The 20,325-nt window shown below is 34.7% G+C and overlaps 1 protein-coding gene across 8 annotated transcripts; it reads right to left on the bottom strand.

Annotated features, from left to right (window-relative positions):
- Positions 1–234: 234 nt before the first annotated feature.
- Positions 235–11,028, bottom strand: LOC119996775 (tRNA-specific adenosine deaminase TAD2-like). 8 transcript variants are annotated; one of them, XM_038843561.1, is made up of 10 exons: positions 10,502–11,028; positions 10,350–10,397; positions 10,140–10,204; positions 9,629–9,666; positions 8,809–8,875; positions 6,607–6,766; positions 6,317–6,410; positions 1,946–2,057; positions 741–808; positions 235–608 (listed from the first exon to the last, which is right to left on the bottom strand). In XM_038843561.1, exons 3-8 carry the CDS (start codon positions 10,158–10,160, stop codon positions 1,958–1,960), a joined length of 480 nt encoding a protein of 159 aa, XP_038699489.1. In that variant the 5' UTR covers positions 10,161–10,204; positions 10,350–10,397; positions 10,502–11,028; the 3' UTR covers positions 235–608; positions 741–808; positions 1,946–1,957. The 8 variants fall into 8 exon arrangements, with proteins under 8 accessions (XP_038699489.1, XP_038699486.1, XP_038699487.1 ...); XM_038843558.1 differs by having other exon boundaries at positions 10,310–11,028; XM_038843559.1 differs by having other exon boundaries at positions 10,350–11,028.
- Positions 11,029–20,325: the final 9,297 nt, after the last annotated feature.

The raw sequence follows: 20,325 nt of genomic DNA, 5'->3' as shown, positions 1-20,325 counted from the left end.
GATAAATTTTACTTTTCACCATTGACATATAACTCCTCTCACAACTCAACATGTTTAATGTTTCTCATCTAGTCAAAATGTTACTCCATCAGTGCGTTGATTGACCAAGACTCATAAAATAACTAAATATTCTCTATAACATAAATGTTTTGCCACATTCTTTGCTTTTGTCGTGGTCCGCTGGAATGCATTAAAAACCATGAAGATGCAATCTGAGGAGGAAAAACATTCATAGTGAAAATTATTAACTCCCGTGGAATTATGATACTATTACTGTTATTTGGTAATTGTAGTACATCTGAATCAAACGTTAGACTATACGTACTTCTTTCCAAGGACATACAGGCCTCCTCAACTACAGTAAACTTTGTCGAGTGCGCAGATAAATATATTCATATTTAAGGCATAATACATCAAATTTCTCCACAAATGACAATTACAGGAACTAACAAATGGCCCTGAAAATTTTCCAGTATTTTCCTAGGTTGTTGCCTGTACGTAGGCGCCAAGATTTCGTCAAAGTCTGATGCTTTCGCTAGCTCTAATACCATTGATTTTCCCTGAATCATCCTTCACATTTGGCAAATCCTGAGCCACATCTCAAGATCCTGAATCATGGGGAAAAAAAGGGGAAAGGACATATGATCTTGTTTCGGAGATAATAATTAGTGAAAGAAGGAAATGTACTGTCAAAACTGCTGGCAATTGATAGAAAAATAATTAAATTGGGAACTACTTACCAAATACCAACACATCTAATGTGGTTCTTGGCTAACCAAAGGCCGGAAAGGCCGGTGAGGCTTTGGAGCTGAAACACAACATCCATTGGAAATTGGCATCAGAAACAACAGCATTTTAATTCCCTTTTGGCTAAACATATTATAGTAAAACATCTAATTTCAAATTTAATTTAATCCAACTATGGGAGTCTTGCGCACGAGAGTTGCTTACGTTTATCTAATTTCAAATTTAAGCAAAATATGGGCAGAATTGGAAAACATTAAAGGAAAATGCATGGAAAGAACCTATAATGTCATTGTGAACCAGACAAGTAACTAAAAAAACATATCCTGGAGAGGAGGAAAAATATTTTCTTGCAACAGAAGTCCATACGTTCAAATTCAGCGAAAGTTGGTAGCTTTACAACACATTATTTTAAAGAAGAAACCTGAAATAAATTGAAGCAAGCTCATAAGTGTTTAAGAAGCTGATGACTGACATCCTATTGCTGGACTTTTTAAAATAATTACTTTTTTAAAATATTAGCACTACCTTCCCCTTACATATAATTTTAAGCTCTCTTGTTCTGGTTGAAAGTGAAGGCTAAGGAGAGTGATTTCAGAGTTCGAAAAAACTAGTCAAGTCGGTGAGTCCCTTTTTTTGGAGAATCCTTCAGTGTATTATCAAGTAGTCAATCAAACAATCCCTTCTTTTCACCCTTCCCTCACGGTAATACTTCGCTATAGGTCACCAAGGAGTATTTTGCCAAAGTGGACGATTGACTCATTCCATACTAGAAATAATCGCGGGAAATCTTTCATTCTTTTGATAAGCTATTTCTTTGGAAAGCTCCTACTAAGATGGGAAATTCTCCGATAAAGCTGCTAGTACCAGGTGAACTCATATTGGCCAAAGTAGAAGAGAAGAAAAAGTTTCTTATGTACCAAACCATAAATATTTCAGTGGGTCATAAGAGTAAGCACAAAATAAATCCAAGACACCAAGAAAAGGGCTGTGTTGATAAGACGAATTTGGATGAGTCCATTGCAAAACAGAAAAGGAACACTGGAAATAAAAACCAAAATCTTGATGATTTTTTTGTTCCTGAAAATACTTTTTTATCTCAACGTCGTAGAGAATTCACAAGTCTACGAAGAAAAGTACAAAAATCTTTGCTACAATGCTATCACAAAGGACATAATGCATCACAATTTAGTTATATTACCATTAGGGTTCCCTACTTCCCTTGTTCGTAGAAACTTCGTAAAAGAGAAACAGCTTCTGATGCCATTACTCTTCCAGTACATTTAAAACCCTTCCGTTGCGGGAAATCACCACTACAAACGACAAGAAAAAGTTAGGTACAGAAAACCAGAAGACTGATGCAGTGGATTGCTAAATAGGAGATAAATCTCTGAAGGAGCAATTCGGCATTCTTATATATTAAACAACTTGTACTATAAATGGATACTTGACCCATCATGTAACCACAGTAATGACTGCAGCTCGGAAAAGGTCCAGCACAAATTTCTAAAAAAGAGATTAGTTGAAAGCCTATTCGCTAACATCCTCATCTGGAAGAGTTTGTTCTGTGGCAAAGATCCTCTTCTGTGAAAAAGGCTTGCGCTCCACAAATCAGGGGTTGGATCGTCAAATGCTTTGCAATGAATTTTCTTCTGGTCTATATAATGCATAAATAAGGGACAAAGCAAGTACCAAATACATAGCAAATATCTATTATACATGGACTCGGGTACGGGTGCCTGGTATGGGTACATATCTGTGTATCAGGTTCTTCAAACTGAGAATTAAAAGGTACACAGGCATCGTCCAAAAAGTCGGATACTGGTACCGGGACACTGTCCAAAAATTGAGTAGGATACGTCATCTTAATATGAGCCTAGGATTATATACCACAACAAAGGTGCAAGGAAAAAAGACAATCAACACTCAAAAATATGTCCGAGCAGTTGAGGAAAACCAAAGACAAAGTAATTATTGACAAGAAAATAACAAAATGATAGAAACTTCCATTCCACAGAACTAAAGAGTTCATAAGACAAGAAAACAACCCAGATTTTTAATTTAAATTACTATCGAATTTGCACCCAAGCTTCCTTCAGCATCATCATTTTCATTTTTTCCAATATTGGATCATTAAGAGAAAAATCTGCAGTTGCTAATTCCTCTAAATTCATGCTCATCCAAGATGATCTTCACCTATAAAAATATTAACATTAACAGTCCAAAAATTGTTTTGATTAGGTATATAGATGACTAACTAAAAAATTTGAAAGAAATTATATGAGTGGAAAGAAAACATCCTTAAGTCCCAATACTTACTACTTAGTCGGTCCTTCTTTATATTCATTGTTCTTTCTTAACAAAAAATGCATGTTGCAATGCACAAACACTAGATCCTCAGTCCGACTTGTTGTCAATCTATTTCTTTTAATACTTTGAACCATAGAGTAGGTGCTTTAGTTTCTCTCGCAACACGATGAAGAAGTTGGTTGGCAAAGAAATTTGAAAGCCAAGACTCGTAGCATAGGGGTTGATGCACCATGTTCCATGATTAGCCCACAAAAACATAGGATGCTCGAGCATTCTTGCATCAATAACATAAGGTTCACTAAGCTAACATGTTCCATTAGAAAAAGCTCTATATTCACGAAAAACATCATGTAGTTCATCAGAATTTCCAAAAAAATATCACCAAATGTAGATCAAGAAGTCTCATTGAATAGGAATAAATGCTTCAAATGTTTTTTTGGAAATTCTGATGAACTAAATGATATTTTTCGTGAATATGGAGCTTTTTCTAATGAAACGGGTTACTTTAGTGAGCCTGATGTTATTGATGCAAGAATGCCTGAGAATCCTATGTCTTGGTGGGCTAATCATGGTGCATCCACACCTAAGCTACAAGCCTTGGCTTTCAAATTGCTTTGGCAACCAGCTTCTTCATCTCGTTGTGAGAGAAACTGGAGCACCTACTCTATGACTCAAAGTATTAAAAGAAATAGATTGACAACAAATCAGGCTGAGGATCTAGTGTTTGTGCATTACAACAAGCGTCTCTTGTCAAGGAAGAACAATGAATATAAAGAAGGATCAACTAAGTACTGGAACTTAAGCATGTTTTCTTTCCACTATCATATAATTTCTTTCAATTTTTTCAGTTAGTTATCTATACCTAATCAAAGTTGATTTTTTTTTTTATAGGTGGGGATCATCTTGACTTGGATGAGCATGAATTGGAGGAACTAGCAACTATTTTTTCTAATGGACCAATATTGGAAAAAATGACAATTCATGAAAATGATAATCTAAAGGAAGCTTGGGTGCAAATTAGATAGTACTTTAAATTAAAAATCACGGTTGTTTTCTTGTCTTATGAACCCTTTAGTTCCATGGAATAAAAACTTCTATCATTTTGTTATTTTCTTGTCATTATTTACTATGCATTTGGCTTTCCTCAACTGCTCGAACAGATTTTTGAGTGTTAATTGTCTTTTTTCCTCGCACTTTCGTCGTGGTATATAATCCTAGGGTAATATTAAGATGATGTATCCCCATACCCGTACCCAATTTTTGGACGGTGTCCCAGTACCAGTATCTAACTTTTTGGGCGATGTCTACGTACCCATGAATTTTCAGTTTGAAGAACCTGACACACGGTTATGTACCCATACCCAACACCCATACCAGAGTCCAAGTATCATAGCCACATATCAACAATAAGACTCTTCTGTTTAAACTATAGTTTACAAGTCATTATGTAAATCAGTGAACAACAAGGACAACAATATATATATGTGTGTGTGTGTGTGTTTTTCTCATATGTGAACCATATTTGTGAACCATGTTTGTGAACTTCATCCACAACCGTTGGATCTGATCAACGGCTGCAGATGAAGTCCCACTTTTTAACCCGACTCTCTCACGGTTTCTCCTCTGCAACCTCTTTCCTTCGAGTTTCAACATCTCTCTCCTATTTTCTCCTTCGATTCTTAGACCATAGACAATCTCCCACAGCTTCTTCTTCGATTCTTAGACCCATATTGGGTTCTCCTGTCCTTCCTTCTTTTTCGATTATAAAACCCAATTACCCCTCTCCAAATTGCTATAGAAGCTGGTCAGTTCGCGAGGAAGAAACCTTCCTTCTTCTTCAATGCATAAAGCCTCAAATCGACACAACCCACAAAGACCAACCAAGCTATTTCATGTGACAAACTGGGGTGAATTGGCTTCGCCTGCAACACTTAAATTGTTCCAAATCAAAGACTATTTTCAGTCATTCAACAATTGCCATCAAACTTCTCAAAATAAACAATACAAAACTGTGGAGTGGAGTGTAAATTACAGATTAATTTTGATTTAAACCCTAGAAATTCTACCAGATCAACATTTCATAAACCCAATCATTGGTTTCATCTGGTTCACAATGCCTTCGCACCGTGAGAGATTGTCGCACCCGATAACGGAGATTCACGTTGAACGGAGAGAGAGAAGTGAGAGATCGTCGAACCATCACCTTGGTTCACGAAGTTCGCTAGGTCATCACTGAAGGACCCCCGCCTAGGTTCACGAAGTTTGCAGGGTCGTCGCCGTTGGAGCACCACCTAGATTCACGAAGTTCGCTGGGTCCTCGTGGAGGGAGGAAATATGGGGAGAGGAAATTTGGAGAGAGGAAGTGGACTAACCCGTGCGGTTTCTATCGGGTTAAAAGTTGGACTTCATTTGCAGTCATTGAACTGATCCAACGACTGCAGATGAAGTTCACAAACATGGTTCACATAGGAGAAAAGTTCTATATATATATATATATGTATGTATGTATGTATGCATGCATGTATGTATATATAAGCTAAGGATCAAGAAGACATAGTTAAACAATATATACACATGAAAAGATTACAACATATGTCGTTCTCTATCCCCATACTAAGTAGCACGGACTATATTCATGCAACATACCCCACAATTTTAAGGCAAGATAAAATTATGCACTAATATATATGATTCGACTACTAGACATAAGCAAGCTGAAGATCCAAATGAAATATAGAAGACAAAATTAGGAAAATGCCAAGGACAATCAAGAGTACTAGACGCTCATCCAATAGCCGTCTGTCACAAGCAAGACTCACTCATACCAGAGAATGAGGGATGAGCCTTGCTCATAACATGAGCGAATGAACAATGAAGTATTTGGTTGAACACATGCTAGCATAACTCAAAATTGTATCAACACACATGAAATCTGCCTTACAGTTTAGTCAGTAGTCTTATTTTATGTGTGGGATGAATAATCTCTAGGTTTTTTTAAGCATCCAAACATTAGCATGGTTGTTACCTCTACTTGAATTGGTACTTCTTTCTGTGCACTCCATCTTCAAAAAATTTATTATTTGATTTTCCTATATCAAATTCTACATATCATGAAAAGAACGGAATAGCAACACATATAAATGTGAATACATATTATAAAATAATAATGTTAGATACACACAGTTTAAGAGTACTACTAAGCAAATAGTAATGGAAAATAATTAGTAAAAACTTGGATTTGATGTCTCACTCAGAAACAAACCTATGTGGCTCAAAGCTACTCAGGTGCAACGAAAAAATAGATCCGCAGCCTCCAAATTTATCATTTGCACAGCCATAATAAACTTCCTTTATACCTGAAAGCAAGGTGATAATCACCAAGTCATTAGGGGGACTGATGAATGAAGTTAAAAAGAGACAGCCAAAAAACAGAAAAGATGGGGGAAAAAAAAAAGAAAAAGAAAGAAAGACTGATACAAAAATTATGAATGGTCGCCGTAGTAGCACAGCTAGTTAATAGCCTTTAGAGTATTATAACTAATACAACCATACCAAGAATAGACAAAGCTGCAGCACACATTATACACGGTTCACAAGTAACATAAAGGTTGCATTTTGAAAATTTTTCAGAAACCTCCAACTCTGAAAGTCTATCTTTTTGCCATTGTTCAAGGAGAATATCAATAGCTTCCATTTCAGCATGTCTCGTAGCCTAAAATGAGAAATTAACAAGTAGGAATTTAGACAGTTATAGGGAGGAAATAGATTTTTTTAAAGATAATTTCTTGTTTGCATAAAAATAGATGTCTCAAAACCATACCGCATCAGATAAATGCTATCTATACATGCATTAAGCTGAGTAGGATAAGTAAACAAAGTGTAGTTTTACTTCTGATTCAAATGATTGAAAAAAAAAAAAAAAAACAATTCCTTGTTTTTTTCTATTTTCTTGAAGATAACGAATAAAATATCATTCAAAAACAGAAAGGGTGTGACACCCATGTACAAAAATTATGGAGAGATTGATGAGGATGAAGCCAATTGGACTAAAGCAGGGTGGATGAAATGGAAGAGTGCATCAGGGGTCGTGGTTGACCAAAGTATATCCTTGAAGAGCATTGTGTTGAATGTGTGGCAATGCAAAGATAGCATATGAAATGAAACTATAATCTAGTGTAGGGGAGCATTAACCAAAAAAAAAATGCGAGAGAAATATTTCAAATGGTTTGGGCATAGACAACATAGAGAATATTGGTGCAACAATGAGCTGAATTGAATGAATTCATGTAAGAAATGGCAAAAAAAGTAGAGGGGGGCCAAAAAAGACATGGATGGAAATAACAATAAAGGATATAGACTCACTAGAATTAGTTGAGCTTATAGCTCTAAATAGGAAGAAAGGAGAAAAAATCCACGTAGTGGATTCCAACTGATTTTTTCTCATGTATTCACATAGCTGACTCCTAACCGTTAGGGAAAAAAAGGGATTTGATGAGCATTAACCGAAAACCCTCAATATGAATTTCTACCATTTTTGAGGGGAAAAAAACCTGCAAAAGTTCCAATTTCTTGCAATCGACGCATTGTCCACAAGCAGCATGAATGTACATTACACTGCTAATTGTAAGTGTCAGACAGTTTGCATTACTTCTTGACAAAGTATCCACCAAGCCCCACCATATAATGATCTCCAGGGTCATAGGCCCACGTATCCAGGAATGGAGAATATATATTTCCTCTGCCAGAGATTATCAACACTACTTTCTTAAGGGCTCCTGCAAAAAGAACCCAAAATTAATTTACAATCTTTATTAGTTGTGGGAGATATAAAGACTCTGACCCTTTCAGGAGAAAACATTCAATAATTAAATCCATTGATTTCTAAGACAATGATAAAGATTCCTTCATTGCAACACTAACACATAATACTGATAGTTTAATCATTTTCAGTCCAGTTGATCCCAATGTCCGTAATATGGATGATCTAGAAAGAAAGGAATAACAAAAAATTTTGAGTCCAAGAAGCCCTCAAGGGATGCTTTCATAGATAACTAGTTTAAGCTGTTTCAGTCTTTGTTTTTCTCTTATTTCCATTAATGTTCTTGATGATATAAATTTGACCTCTTTGTAATCATTTGGTTGCAACCACTTTGTGGCTTCATAATTTCTTTTCCATTCAGAAAATAATCTTCAATTCATTCTACATCAATTACAGGAATTGGAGAATCTTTTCAAGAATCAAGTCCACCAATATTTCAGACCTTAATAAATATTCCTTTACTGCAAAACTGGCATGTGACACTGGCAGTTAGAATAATTTTATTTTTAAAGTAATTGTGCACCCGAAGCAGATTCACATAGAGCTTTTCTCTAAACTGAAAAGTCGAGTAGTTGACTATCTTAACCTCTTTGCATCCCAGAGCCAATCTCCCTTGGATTACCCAATTACTAACCTAAGAAACAAAGTAACATAAAAGAAGCATCTAGAAACCTTCCATTCAAACATTTGGGGAAGCGAAGAAAATCTGACAAACATAAAGAAATGCTGGATGGGATGTGCGGGCATCTAGTGCTTTAATTTCTTGATGAGGAAATCCAAAAAAGTTAGGCATAAAGAACATCTACGAAGAAACAATTTAAAATAAAAAATAAACAAAAGAATAATAATATGTTCTATCGACATGCATATAACAACAAAACTAAACAAACAATAAAGAAAATTGAAGCAATTTAAGAAAATGCTCATGAAATTACATTTCGTGTCTCAGTAGTTCGATTTCTTCCTGCTGCAATGACCTTTCCTTCCTCCACAATCACACAGCTGGAGAGCCAAGAATATGGTCCGAATCAGGAAAAATGCACATAAGTACATAACTAACTATAAAATTTGTATGGTCCAAATCAGGAAAAATTCACATAAGTACATAACTAACTATAAAATTATCGCTATGCAGATAGCAACCGATCAAGTTGACAATAATACCACAACGTTTTAAAGTGGACTTTCAAGTTATAGAATACTCAAAGGATTGAAGTCTTCAAATTCAAGTTCACGTAGGCTAAATTTGTAAATACTCACTAGGCTGTGGAAAAATATTAAAACAAATGTCAATATTAGCTCCAAATTCCTTTGATTGACACTCTAGTACATCCATTGAACAATCGGAGTTGACCTTTTTGCCATTCAATGAGAATCCACCAGATGAATTATTTTTGCCATTCATTCCCATCTAAGGCCATACACTCAACAACTCCTATTAAATTCATATATTTTCTAATTACCTCGAGGCATGTGTTTTTAGGTCTTGCTCTTCACTTTTTCCAACATGAATTCTCTCAATTCTTCTCACCGCGCTACTATATCTACATTGTACACATGCACATACCATATTAAACGATTTTCTCACATCTTATCTTATAACCATCTCATGTGTCAAGCAGTAAAATAATATTTCCATAAGGGAATGATAGAAAAGAAGAAACTATTTAATTCTACATTTGATTAATGCCTCCGTAAGCTCATCAAATGGCATGAAAGGGCATAACAGAATAATCATTTGGATCAAAGACATACCCAACAGGAACTTCAAGAAACTGCAGGGCATTCTTTGCCTGCCATATGAGCAAGTCATTAGGAATGAACGAAAAGTCAAGTATATTTAAAAGGGCAAGAAAAAATAACTAAAACATTCTTCTTGGTACTGTCAAACATAACTTTTAGAATGTTGATATCAGGCAAGCATCCTAGAAAGACTAAGGAAAATCTACAATTGTAATCAAGTTATTTTTGGCCATTAACTAAGCAAAAACTCCTATGATGCCATTAACTAAAGTTTTAGCAATTTTGATCCATATTTTGGTTCTGGATTACAATAAATTCACTACTGAGCTTTCCCCTTTCAGGGACAGGGGCATGCTTCCTCTAAAGCTCTTACCTCTTGGTATAATCAATCAATCTGAATTCCTCCATCCCAATCATAATAAGTCCACAATTGCAGTCGTGTACGAGAGAATTGATAGAAAAGATAACTATTAGGGGTAGTCTTGCATGCTTATCTTCTTAATTAATATGAGTGATGCATTACCTGCTCTAAGGCAAGCTCCATATATGCAAGAGTTCAGGAGAGTGATTTTCCAAAGAAGATGGCATCTACATAAAAAATAATTTCTCAGTAGGATCAGCTGCACCAATAGTCAAATCAATAACAATCTTTCAAGCCCACAACTGCAACTCATGCCAAGAAATATACTATGCCTGCAATGAAACAAAATGATTGCTATCGCTATAGACGAACTTGTCAAACCGGCACACACCGCTACTTTGATGTAATTCCTCACATGAACTGAAGAATGAGTACTATAAATTACGAACAATTCAAATTAACAGAAAAGAAAAATCAAATCAATCAAATCTCAGGAAAAAAAACCCTGGTAGTAACCAACTCACCAGATTCATTGTAAGAGCTGCTTCTATGGCTATAGGAAGATATAGAAGACGACCAGTCTTGGAACCAATTAAGGTAGGAAAGACTGACGTGGAAAATATGCCAGATGTCCACTAATTTAACAAAAGAAAAAGGGAAAAAAGAATTCGCTCTGCGCGGTTACCGTACTTCCAGCAGCTCTCTCTCTCTACTCTCTCGAATGACAAGATTTCTCTCTCGGGCTCGAACTCTACTCCGCCACTGTACTTCCCGCAGCTCCTCCTTCAATTTTCCACCGTTGATGCCGCTTTCAGTCTACAATTGCCAGATTCGCCACACTTCTTCAGAGGCCCAGCTGATTGAGACCGAGGTTGATTCCCTGACAAGAGTTGGATTTCACAGGTCTTCTTCTCCGATAAGCTTCCGCACTTCTTCAGAGGCCCAGCTGATTGAGACCGAGGTTGCTTCCTTGACAAGAGTTGGATTTCCCGCGTTGACCTAATTGACGAATTGGGGTCTATACGTACATACCAAATAGGATCCATAGGCCACTTTCGGTTTTCCATTCGATGTCGGAATCAATTCGATTATGATAATTTAATTGTCCGAATCAATTCGATTATGATATTTTAAAATTCATAATCAAATCATATATTTCGGATAACCAAATCAAAATAACCATATTTTTCGAATCGGATCGATTTTCGATTTTTGAAGAAATGGGAAAAATATGAATAAATCTCAAATAAAGTGAGAAAATAACTTATGATCGACTCCAACTCCATCTAACAAAATTTAACAAAAATTCATGATAATGATAATAAATGTATTATCTAATCACAATTAAAGAAAAATAAATTTACAATACCGAGAGAAATAACTAATCAATCTTAATTTATAATTTGTGTAATGATTAGGTTGATTGGTATCTAAATTTATAATTTGTTATGAAGTCATAATCAGAGTTTTATAAATACTATTTTGTCTTCCATACTCTCATATTTTAATATGTAACTTATATATATATATATATATATATATATATATATATATTCTAATTTAATATATATTTATATAATATATATTAATATTATTCGGTTTTTTAGGTTATAACCATAACCATAACCATAACCGAAAAAACCATAAACGCAAAAATATCCAAACATTTACTAAAATCATAACCATATCCGAAACCATAACCAAAAAATCATATTCGAAAATCGAATAACCACGGTTATGGATCGGTTTCTCTGTTGCGGATCAGTTGTGGACACCCCTATGTGTACACACAGACATAGCAAATTCAAAATAATAAAAAATTGAGAAACAAAATGAGCGGGTTAGGAACAAAACTCAATGCAAAAAGGAATCCAGAGAAATCAAAAGAGTTTGGTGTCCAATTTGCTGCCCAACAAAAATGTTGGTCCGGTTCCACCTCTATTACATAAAAAGCAAGCTAATCACGTCTCCCAATACAACCACATCAGCAAAACACATCTCCCAATATAACCACATCAACAAAACACAAATTTTTATACATCATCTCTTCTCACCCAACATGGAGACCAACAACATTCCATGCCTCCATATTGTCCCCAACAAAACTACACCAAAACACACAATCCCAATACAACCACATCAACAAAACACGTCTCTTAATGCAGCCAAAACACATTTTCCAATACAACCATATCAACAAAAGACAACATCTTTGTTGGCCCAATAACAATTTACCATTGCAAGTGCCCTTATTCTATATACATCCTATGGGCCAGTTTGGTAAAGCTTTTTCAATGTAGCAGATATGCCAACAGAAATGGTAATAGCATAAATGCTGAAAAATTTTAGTAGCAGATATGTTGCTTGAATGTTGTGTAGTGTTTGGTTGAACTTTTACCAGTAACATTTTTTCTGTGTGGCACATGGTGATAAATTACGTGCGGTGGTATTATGCATATTAGTTGTAATAGATAAATATAGTTGTATCCAAACATACAAATTAATTTATAAAATTAATATAATGAATTAAAATAAATTAAAGATACTAATAAATTATAAATTAATTTTTTAATTACAGTTAATTTATTTATTAAATGAGAAGTATTTTAATAAAACTATTCCTTTATATGAGGGATAAAATTGGAATAACTGCTCATTAATAAGAATAAAAAAGAGAATGAAAGTCAAATGTTATACAAATGCTTGTTAGGAGTAGCATTGGCAAAGTAGTATAAAATGCTCTAGGAAAAGCTCTCGGATTATGTGTCCACAAATTGTTGTTTGGCAAACAACCAGCATTTATATTACTAAATGCTGGTTAAAAATGGATATCAAACTTACCCTTTATTTTACTTTCCACACCCTCTCTGACACATCTTACTATCTTTTAATCCTGACACCTATATTATTTTATTCATTTAGTGTCTTGATATTTGATATAAGGAAGTTCACGTGAATCATTGGAAATAATGTCTGGGAATATAATCAAAGATTTTCTTTTTAACTTTTAAGTGCTTTGTCAGCTCTGAAATTTTTTTACAAAGATTATAATTATAGCTAGGTTCGGTGATATAACATAAAGTGTAAATGAATATATTCTTGTACAATAAATGATACAGCGTATTGCTTATAAAAACTAGTTATATGTAAAGAACCATTCATACAATCATCAGGACTTCTTTTTCATTTCTTTGATTCTTCTTTCATGGATGATAATAGATAGTGCAAGAGAATGGGTTAAATGTTTGGGACTCTCAACAGGTCAATATGAGGTAATTTTTTATATTTTAATAGTTGTATTTTTTAAGATAATATTATGCCTTATATACTAAAAATTATATTATTTTTTAGGATGAGATATCAAAAGAGGAAGCCATTATTCAGACAAATGAAGAAGTTGATTGTACTGAAAAAATTAAATACATTTTATATGTGATGTTTATAAAAAAAATTTAAATACTAACATATGTGTAATATGATAGATATTTAAATCTCGTGATGAATTGATTATTGGACAAGAGAAACAGGAAGAAATCTCGGCTTTGTTATTGTGATCAAACATTTAGAAATAGGTCAAAACGGAAAGCCACACAAATTACAGATGCAATGTGAATGAAGTGGTTCTTATAGATTTTTGAAGACGTCTTCGAAGATTACAAGTACTAAGAAATGTAATTGTCCTTTTATACTCAAAGGAGTAAAATTAAGCGACAGTGATGATTGGATGTTGAAAGTGGTATATGAGATGCATAATCATGCTGCTGTTACATATTTGGAATGTCATTCATTCCTTGGTAGATTATTTGTGGATGAAACTAACATTGTGCTAGACATGTCTAAAAATTTGGTAAAGCCGCGTAACATTTTGGCAATCACTCATGTTTAAGTTGAGCAATCATGATTATGTTTATTTTCATTGAAATGACACAATGACTGATTAGTTGCAAGACTTATTTTTTGCTCATCCATCATCTTTAGATTTGTTGCGTGTTTTTCCACATGTTTTGATCATGGATGCAACATATAAAACCAACAGGTTCCGAATGCCATTATTTGAAATTGTTGGTGTGACTTCTACAAATATGACCTTTTTTGTAGCCTTTGTTTTCTTACAATTAGAGAAAAATGAGAATTATACATGAGCATTAGGATGTCTTCGATCAACAATGATAGAGCATATGCTACCAAGAGTAATTCTCACTAACAGAGATTTGACATTTGACATTAATGAACACAGTAGAAGATGTATTCTCGGAATCAATGTCGTTATCGTGTGTAAATGACACATTGGAAAGAATATCTTAACAAATTGTTGGAAAAAATTTCAAGACAAAAAAAAGTGTGGAACACATTCAATAACAAGTGGTACACTTTGGTGGATTTTGAGTCGGAAGAGGAATATGCATATTGTTTATACACAATGGAGACACAATTTTGTCATTATCCTGAATCTCTTAAGTATATCAAAGATGTATGGTTATCGAAGTACAGAGATAAGTTTGTAGCTGCATGGACAGACAAGTGTACGCACTTTGAAAATCGAACTACTAATAGAGCTTAGAGTAAACATGCCCACTTGAAGCATCAAATGGGAACATCTCAAGGTAATTGTGAATCATTTTGGGAAGTTGTTCATATTTGCTTGCTAGCCAGTTAACATTTATTAAAGTGACACTAGAGAAGAGCATACAGTTTGTCCAACATAAATTCAACCCAACAGTCTTTGGAAAACTTGAAGGTTTTATATTTGTAACTACCTTGCATTTTATCTTTGTTGAGTTAGAGCGTTCAAAATTTGTTGGATCTGACATAAACATGTGCAAATGCAGACTTCGTTTAACCCATGGTTTGTCATGTGCACATGAGCTTTCTCTTTATGTATCAAATGGTCAACCAATTCCTCTGTCTTCCATTGATCCTTTTTAGAGGAAACTCAACTTTGAACCATGTTTGTCTTTACAAGATGTTGGTGATATCAGTTATGTAGTGGAGATATGTTTCCCTATGTGGTGGTTATGATCAAGCTTTGTTCATAGCATAAGCATTGGATTTCTTTGAAGATAACACACCTGCACCACTTAATAAGTGGATGTCCATGCATGATATGGGTCATCTTATTGCTTCGAGATACAATATCGTCCTCATCCTCCTCAGTAATGTTCAATGTTTGACGTTTTTGCCTCTACGTTCTTTTCCACCTCGCGATGCTGTAAATCATACAGTTACTATCGGATTTGTTAATGAGAATCACTTTGTTGAAGTATTAATGGATGAAGGTAGTCCAATGCCACCAATCATGCTCCAAGGTATCGATATAAATACGAGTGTGCAAATTATTGGATAATACCATTTCAATCACAACTTCATTGTTATATAGAATCAATGAATAGAAGTGATATGCCTCAAGAAGAGATTGTACGTTTAGACTCGGATTGAATAAAAAAATATGAACTTTTTTATTTTGATGTTAAATAAATTGTTATTTTAAAGTTTTATTTATATTACAAATCAAACCGTATACTAAATGTAATGTTAAAAATGAGAATAATAATAAAAAAATAATACTGTTTAAAATTTTAAAAAATAATTAAAAAAATTAAAAAAAGTCATGGCTGACAAAGTATTCAAAAGGTCAAAAGAAAAACTTGGATCACATGGGTGGTCTTGGATCAAATACTAAGACACTAAATGAATAAAATAATATAGGTGTAGGAAGTAAAAGATAGTAAAGTATGTCAGATAAGGTGTGGGAAGCAAAATATAGGGTGTATATAGAATTACTCAAATCAAAAGGAGAGAAATACTTCTCTCACTTTTATATTGTTTGGGGTCTTCCATATTGTTGGTTTGTTTGTTTGGGGTCTTTTATGTTGTGGGTTTATTTATCTTTGGTGCTTGTGTTGTTTTTGCCTTAGAGTTGGTTGGGGTACTCTCCCATTTCTCTGGAAGTTCAAAGTTGTATTTGAAGTGAATGATTACATCATTTTAATGCATAATTACATATTGATATTTTTAATTACATTATTCTAATGCGTAATTACATTGATAATTTTTAATTATAAAACAACAATGAATAATTGCATCATTCTAATGCGTAATTACATTATTGTGGTTTACTTACACATTTCACCATCTATTGCTTTAACGTAATAATTAAAAATTGTCTTCTCAAAATAATGTAACTATCTATTGAATCATCAAAAAGACTGAGTGCAGAACATACAAATATCAATGAATCCAATTTATTTCCTATTTTGATGCCTTTGGCAATATATATGTAATTACATTGTTTGCTCTCAGCCTCTTCAAATATGGTGCTTACCCCATCCTTTTTTGAGCTATTATCTTCAATCGTACTTAGATAAAAGGAGGAGAAAGGAGTAGGCAGCTTCCTCAGGCTTCAGTCTCCAAGAAACAGTGAACACCCTTAAATTGGTATTAGAGATAAATAGTCGTAAAATAGTCAAGAATTGATAAACTTAAAGAACAAACTCAATTATCAAATTAGAATAACTGGGGTTCCAATCACCTTGATATGATAAAAAGTGATTAACAGACAAATCCAACCAATCACGAAGCTGCAGGTAGTCTTTGGTAGCAATGTCAGCAAATAGACTCTTTGAAAATAACTATTTGATACATCACGAAATACACGATGACGAATTATGAAGCTGCAGAGAGTGTTAATAGAAGGTCATAATATGAAAATGTAACGCATGGATTCATGTATTCTATTATATTTGCAATGTATGTGTGTGTATATATATATATATATACACACACATAATACATATATATATATAATACATTTCCCTCAAAAAAATACATATATAAACATTATACAATCAAAAGTCGATCCTGAGCATTAGGGCCCGAGCCTCATTTTGAGAGTCAAGCCTGATCCGAAGCATGGGTGGTATTGGAGGAGGGGGCAACACATCTAAGATCATTTGGTTTAGCTCTTCAATCCTATCTCCCAATCGTTCATCACAGTGATATGCAATCTGTTAAACATTAGAGCAACTATTTATCAAAGTATCTGCTGAAAGCCTCCTAGTTTAGGTAAAATGGAGGTAAGAAAAAAAAGATTATTTCACAGTAATTTCATATGCATTGAAAATGTTTAGTGAGTCCAATGGAGATTATACGCTCCAAAAAATGATGATGTTGCTAGAGGTGATCAAGAAACTATTATATTCTCTAACATTTAAAACTGAAAGCCATACACTCAGGGATGCAAACAAGTAGGGCTTCTCCAAGACTAGGCTTGAATGGGTTCAACTCATTTAGTAATCAAGCTCCCAAAATAGAGCCTTGCCTCGGATCAATTGTAAATGAGCAAGGCAGTTCACGGGTTCTTATAGGACCACACTTGGTCATTCTAATAAACATTTGTATTTAAGATTCCAGGCTCAATTCGTTTAGAACAAGTTGAATGCTTCTTGGGAGTGGTTATGTTCGAAGAGCTAAAAGTGTAAGTGGAAAACATATTTCTATCTACTATTCTAAATTTTCCGATAGCATGCTTTGAAGCAGCCATAAACAAATCCAGCGAATTTATGAATATCCCAAATGAATAAAACATAAATTTTTGATCCAAATATCATTGATAGAATGCTTGATTCATGACCTTCAATTATAGGAAATAGCTGGAAAAAATGAAGTCTCTTAAATTATTTCTTTGATATAAACACATTCCCTGGAAATGCATCATCGGTGAGGTACTTGGATCCTACATTTTGTTTGAATACTTCCTTTACTTTAGCAGTAGGGAGATTTGAAACAACAATTAACAATTCAATGGTAACCAAGCCTACCACTGGACCTCAGTGGGGGAGGTTTTGGATCCAACATCTTTGCATTCAAACAGATCTAGACATCTAGTACAATTGGTCTCTATATAAGGTCAATTGGAAAAACTCAAAAGGAGTATCATGGATGAAAAAACTAAGGTTTCACAGTTTTGGTTGGTTATTTGTTTGTTTTTAACAAGTAAAAGTGTAAATAACAAGATAACCTTTTAATCCAGTAATTGTTGGAATTATGAGAGAAAATTACGTTTCCTGTAATTATAGGTTATAAATATTCCCTTTAATTACTTTTATTTAGTTTCCTAGAATTAGGTTGATTTGATTGATTCGGTTTCCCTAATTTAGGGCTTTCAATGTAACTATATAATGTACACCCTCACAACATGAATATACAATATAAATTCTTCAATTCTTCTTGGTATCAGAGCCTTAGGGTTTTCTTTATCGTGTGCCATCGTCATCACTATTCTCACGCACTATTCACCATGCATTGTTCATCTAGCAGTTTTCTTGGCTTTTTCTGGCAGCACGTATCTTTTATATTTTTCATCCACTTCGACAGCTCTTTACCTCAAGCATGACTCTGTGTGCATCTGCCTCTTTTTGTGCATGTCCATCTCAAACATATATGTGTGCATCTATCTCTGTGCGCAGCTGTCTGTCTTCGCGAGTGTTGCTATCTCTGTTGGGTTATCTTTGGCAAATCTTTGTCTTGGCATATCTCTGCCAGTCGTGATTATTTCACGAATTGATTTGACTGCTGCCCAACTTCGGGTAAAGTTTTTTTTTTTTTTGTTGTCCTTATTGGCTTGTGCTTGGCTATCATTGTGATTTGTTCCTAGTTTGCGATTTCTTGGTTCGCACTTCGACAATTTACTTTTGTCGAGATGGATTATAGTCATCCTTCACAAGATTTGTGCCAGCTCTAGTCCTAGATTGCTCAGCTACAATCATCAATAGTTATCGCTGCAAGTACTCCTATTGCTTTCCATGGTAAGTCAGTGAATCCCACTTGGATTTTGGATTCTGGGGCTAACAACCACATGATTGGTAAGCTTTCCACCTTCACCTCTTTTGTTACTCCTGTCAACCAATCTGTTTGTATTGCTGATGGTACTTCTCTCCCTATTCGTAGTCAGGGCAATGTTTGCTTGTCTCTGGATATTACTTTTTCTTCTGTTTATTATGTTCCCACATTTACATATAATCTTCTTTTTGTCAGTCGCATTGCCAAGCACCTGAACTGTGCTGTTGTCTTCTTATATGATTGTTGTTATTTACATGACCTAACTTTGAAGAAGATTTTTGGTAGGGGGTTTGAGCATGACGGCCTCTACTATTTTGGGGAGTCACCTTCCTCTGATGTCCTATCTTATAGTCTTCATGCTTTCACACTACCAGTTTTGGATTCTCCTGCCTTATCTTCCTCTGTTTTTTCCCTTACTACTTTAGATTTGTCACATGCTCGTTTGGGCCATGCAAACTTTCAATATCTATGTTGGCTTTTTCCACCTTTGAATAAAGCATGCAAAATTTTTAAATTTCATTGTGAAGTTTGTGAATTATCCAAGCATACTCGCACTTCATATATTCCTCGCATGCATAATTCTCCTGCAACATTTGATCTTGTTCATTCTGATGTCTAGGGACCATCTCCCACCACCGCTTTTTCTCAACATCGTTATTATGTTACATTTATTAATGACTACACTCGATGTACATGGGTTTATCTTATAAAGAACAAATCTGAAGTCTTTGATCACTTCACTAATTTTCTTCATATGATTAAAACTCAATACAATAATGTTGTTCGTGCTATTCGGTCTGAGAATGGCGGTGAATATCTCACCAATGAGTTTCACACCTAGCTTGCTCAAAATGGGATCCTTCAATAGCTCACATGCCCCTACACACCTGAATAAAATGGTGTCGCGAAACGTAAGAACTGTCGTTCGATGTCTTCTTTGAGGTATGAATGTCCCAAAAAAATTTTGGGACTTAGCTGTTCTTATTGCCACATAACTTATCAACCGTACTTTGAGTCGGGCGCTTCAAGGTGCAACACCCATTCATATCCTTCGGCTAGGTACTACTTTGTTTCCCCCTCTTCCTCGTGTGTTTGGATGTATCTACTTTGTTCAAAATCGCAGTCCTTCTCGTACCAAACTTGATGATAAAGCCATTCGCTATGTTTTTGTTTGGTATTTCTCTATGTCTAATGGTTATCGATGTTATGATCCCTCTTCTCGTAGTTTTTATCACTCATTGGATGTTACTTTTTTGGCGACTATTCCCTTTTTCTCAGGTAGTCCTCTCATATCAGAACCGGCCTAGAGCCTTTTATCACCATCCCATATCAATCATTGCCTCCACGATCGCTTCTTATACCTGAGTCTTCCTCTACTTCCTCTTTTCCTGACTTGACATTTGCTTGTAGTGCACCACCTTTCGTTCCCTTTGATCAGGTCTATACTCGGCGCCCGTCTGCTCCTGCCTCTCTGCCAATGTCTTCCTCAGAATCAGGTACTTCATTTTCT

The sequence above is a fragment of the Tripterygium wilfordii genome, chromosome 4 (assembly GCF_013401445.1).
Source record: "Tripterygium wilfordii isolate XIE 37 chromosome 4, ASM1340144v1, whole genome shotgun sequence".
Classification (NCBI taxonomy): domain Eukaryota; kingdom Viridiplantae; phylum Streptophyta; class Magnoliopsida; order Celastrales; family Celastraceae; genus Tripterygium; species Tripterygium wilfordii.
Note: the sequence above shows the minus strand (reverse complement) of the source record. Positions and strands in the feature narration are given on the sequence as shown.